The sequence below is a fragment of the Elephantulus edwardii genome, unplaced genomic scaffold (assembly GCF_000299155.1).
Source record: "Elephantulus edwardii isolate Elephantulus edwardi_28Jun2011 unplaced genomic scaffold, EleEdw1.0 scaffold00294, whole genome shotgun sequence".
NCBI classification, from domain to species: domain Eukaryota; kingdom Metazoa; phylum Chordata; class Mammalia; order Macroscelidea; family Macroscelididae; genus Elephantulus; species Elephantulus edwardii.
Genome location: NW_006400044.1, coordinates 1,775,545 through 1,779,992, shown reverse-complemented (window position 1 = coordinate 1,779,992; position 4,448 = coordinate 1,775,545). Strand labels below are relative to the sequence as shown.

The 4,448-nt window shown below is 44.3% G+C and overlaps 1 protein-coding gene across 2 annotated transcripts in view; it reads left to right on the top strand.

The window, feature by feature from the left end:
- UNC5C (unc-5 homolog C (C. elegans)) overlaps positions 1-4,448 on the top strand; it is a 619,049-nt gene that overhangs the window by 611,365 nt on the left and 3,236 nt on the right. For both annotated transcript variants that reach the window (XM_006900759.1, XM_006900758.1), the window contains one exon: positions 4,006-4,184. In XM_006900759.1, the coding sequence (XP_006900821.1) occupies positions 4,006-4,184 (179 nt within the window). The remainder of the gene's footprint in view (positions 1-4,005; positions 4,185-4,448) is intronic.

Genomic DNA, 4,448 nt, shown 5'->3' with positions numbered 1-4,448 from the left:
TTCCCATTCCAAAGAAAGGTTATCTGACAAAGTGTGGAAATTATTGAACAATATCATTGATATTACATATAAGCAAGATTCTGCTGAAGATCATCCAAAACCAACTGGAACAGCACACCAACAGAGAACTGCCAGATGTGCAGGCTGGCTTTAGAAGGGGTCATGGTACTAGGGATATTGTAGCTAATGTTAAATGCATCTCGGCTGAAAACTGGGAATACCAGAGGAGTGTCTATGTTTCATTGATTATGCAAAGGCATTTGACTGTGTGCATCATAACAAAGTGTGGCTGACTCTGAGAAGAATGGGAATCCTAGAACACTTGATTGTGCTCATGGGAATACCTATACTTGGACCAGGAGGCAATTGTCAGAACAGAGCAAGGAAATACTACATGGTTCAAAATTGGGAAAGGTGTATGCCAGGGATGTGTCCTATCTCCATACCTTTTCAACCTTGCTCTTCAGCACTTTAAAGAAGTCCTTGACAGCAGACTTGCCCAATTTGATGATTCTCTTCATTTCTTGACTGTTGCTACTGTAAATATTTTAAATGCCGTATGTTGTAATCACTTCAGCAACACCTGACAACAACAAAATTAAGGAAAAGGCTTGAAGAGCTGACAAAGTTGAATAAATATCCTTAGAAATTATGAGTGGTTCAGTCTGAGGAAAGCTTGAGTTATATGAAGTACAGTGTGGACTGAGAAAAATTGGTACCAGAATATCAAGTGGCAGAGGAGATACTTATTAGATTCCTGCTGTGCAGACAGCCTGAGCTGTCTTCCTTTGAAGCGTTATACCAGGCACATATCAGTCAACACAGCAAACAGTACAAATATTCCCCCTACTGGATTCCATCTTGCTTTTATCCACAATTAACATCTTTGGTACCAGCAGTCAAGAAATCAAAGGACATATTGCATTGAGAAAATTTGTTGTCAAGGACATCTCTGTGGTGCCAGGAAGCAATGACGTCAGTTTGAAGACTAAAGTGATTCAAGTCATGGTCTCTTCAATGACTTACTATGCATCTGAGAGTTGGACAGTGAAGAAGGATGACAGAGAAGAATCGATGCCTTTGAGTTGTGGTGCTGGGGAAGAGTGCTGAACATCCCATGGAAAGCCAAAAGAACAAATCGTTATTTCACAAAGAAATTGCTGCCAGGGAGTTTATTAGAGGCAAGGATGATGCAACTTGGTCTCAAATACTTTGGGTGTGTCGTCAGAAGGGGCCAGCTCTTTGAAAAAGGCATCATGCTTGGAAGAATGCCTAGGGAAACAGAGGAAGATCCTGAACAAGATGGACTGACTCGATGACAATAACAATGGGCTTGACTATGTCAGAGATAGTAAGGCTGGCTAGGATAGGGAAGGGTTCATACCCATAGTTTATAGTGTCACTATGAGTCATACACAGCTCAACTGCAACAACCTGATTAAAAGTTAGGACCTCGTGAAAGAAGAAGCGGGGGAAAAAGGTGTGACATTTAAAATGGAATTATAGGATGAAGAAGTCTCTGGCTAGTTGATTCCTTCACCTGCTTAGCCAGTGGTTGGAGGTTTGAGCCCACCTAGAGGCACCTAAGACAAAAATCCTAACTACTTCTGAAAAATGAAACGCTAATAGCTCTATGGAGTACCCCTGTACTGTGATGCACATGGGGTTGCATGAGTTAAACCAATTTGGGGGTGACTGGTTAATGAGAGGAAGAAAGATCAGTGCTCTAGTTTAAGAAGATCATTCTGGCATGGGATGGCAGGGTAGGTCATGGGGGTATTACTGTGGAATTACTGTGGTCAAAAGGAAGAAGAATCTGGTGTCCAAGAATCAGAGTTACCAATAGCAGAAATTTTCCTCTGCACTATTTAACCTCCACTGCCAAGTAGGGTCCCTCGAGGCACTTATTATTTTATTGAAGAATGTGTATATGTATATAGTAAGTTCTTTCTAGGGTCTGTTATCATACAGAGAAGCAGCAAGTCAGCCTTCATCATGGGCAATGAAATGGCAATGTGAAAATAACTCAGAATTTCTCTTCACTTCCACACCCATTCAATGCACTCATCATTATATGTCTAACATAAAAATGAGAATTTATTTCTCAGAAAAACCCATTGCTTCTGAGACAGAAGCAACTCATAGCAGACCCTGCCGTTGGTTTTCAGAAGCTATAAGTCAAACGAGAGATGATTGCCTATCATTTTCCTTCAGAGTAGCTGGTGGATTAAAAACTTTGGGTTAACAGTACAACTCCCTGTGAACTAGGCCAATACCTGTGAGGTCACTAAAAGCTGCGGAATACCTACGTGGCGCTCTTCCAAACATAACCCCATGAGAAACACTGACATGTGGACTGATATTAACCACTTTCCCCCCCAGTTTCCGTTCTTTAAATCCAGTGCACCACCGTTCTGCCTTTATGATCCCCCACAAAAAGCTCTGTGCCTGATATGAGGGTGTCAAGGTCTTCAAGGAGTGTTCTACATTCAGAGATTGCAAATTCGCTCTGTAGCTTGTGTGCTTCACACCATAGGCTTTTAAATCCAGGCATGAACTGGAGCAAACACGAAGGAGCCGTTGGAATCTTCGGAATCTCAGTGGGCCAACCTTTGGGTATTGAAGCCAAAGGCTCTGATCACCGCCAACACTGCATATTCTGGGGAACAAATAGTTTTGCTCTCAAATGTTCTCTAAACCCCAACTTGCTTCTGGGCATTGGAATTATACAATCCTTGAAGTGAGTGTTGGTTGATGATACCAGAACGCAGAATAAACTCTCAACCTGGGGGCACCGGCCTGGTTATGCTCACTGCCCACCCTGCCTGTGTCCAGCAGTTTTAGAGGCCACTGCACTGGTGCAGTGGTGCCCAGCAGAACTCGGGCAGGGTCGCGCGGGGGGCGGGGCAGTTTCTGGGCCCTGAACCCCTCATCTGAGCATTGATCAAGACACCAGAGATTTAATGATGACTGAAACTGTGTGTGGCTAGTTTATCCTCCAGTAACTAATTATGCACACCAAGGAGTTACCTGCTTGAAGATAAGGGAGAGATGGCATTTAGAGCAGATTAAGTAGATTTTCTTTTATTGCTTTAATAGTTCCCAGGCAACATTTGCTTTTGCTTTCCAACCAGCAGAAGTGCTCAGAAAATGATTAGAGTCTTTCCTGCAGATGAGAATCAGGTTCTGTATTTATGCTGTTTTATGAGCTGAAACTATTTTAAGAGCCAATGTATGGTTTTTCTCTCCTAAAATTAGATGCTTTACGAAAATAAGAAGGGCCAGTGATTGGAGGATGCCGAGTGCAGCTTGCTCTTAGCAACATACAGTGTTTACTATTTCCTTTAAAACAAAAATTAGTCTTAATTGCATTTCGTCTGAGGGAGACCCGTGCTCTGCTTCATGCACGGCGAGCAGCACTGAGCCATCTTGGGCAGGAGCTGTTAGGTTATGTGCTGTAGTGACTCACCGTGCAGCACAAGGAAACCCAGCCTCATCTTGCCACCATCACAGCCATGGGGGAGGGGGACTTACGTGGGTATTTGCTCAGAGAAGTCTCTGCAGGGTCAGACAGACTCCAGAAGCTCTGAACTGTCAGCTTCTAATCTCTGATCTATTCAACCTCAAAGGTCTGCCTTTTTTGAACATTTCTTCCCTCCTGAAATCTAAACCTTTAAGAGCCTTGATACGCTCTCTCTTCTCTCTCATCCTGGGGGATCTAGTTAAGAAATCTCACAAGAGCATTCCTTTGGGCCCAGCCCTCAGTGAAGACCCATAAATCCAAAGGCTGCACAAAGTCAGCTCAAAATACACCTCCTCCTCTCAGCAAGATTACAAATAAGGAACTGCAACTTCCAAGCCAGGAAAAAACCATTCTTCCTAAGGAGAATAATAGCACTCATTCTCTTCTTATCGCTCAAAGCAAGGCATTATGTTGATTGGTTCAAAAGAGCTGACTTTTGTCTTCAGAAATAATGCTGTGTTGTTCCTCTCCCTGAACTGCAGGAACCTACTGGCATCGATTTGCCTCTGCTGGATCCAGCAAGCACCATCACCACCATCACAGGCCCCAGTGCTTTCAGCATTCCTCTCCCCATCCGGCAGAAGCTCTGTAGCAGCCTGGACGCCCCACAGACCAGAGGCCATGACTGGAGGATGCTGGCCCATAAACTCAACCTGGACAGGTGGGTATGACTAGGCTCCAAGACCAGTTTCTTTTCGCAGTATGGTTCCTGGATTGTTGTTGTTGTTATGTGCCATCGAGTCATTTCCGACTCATAGCGACCCTATGCACAACAGCCCTAAACCCTGCTCTATCCTGCGCCAACCTCACCCCCTCTGACACACCCATCCTGATTACCCCAGTCACCGAATCAATCCATCTCATAGAGGGTCTTCCCCTCCTGCGCCTTCCCTCCACCCTCCCAAGCATGATGTCCCTCTCCAAG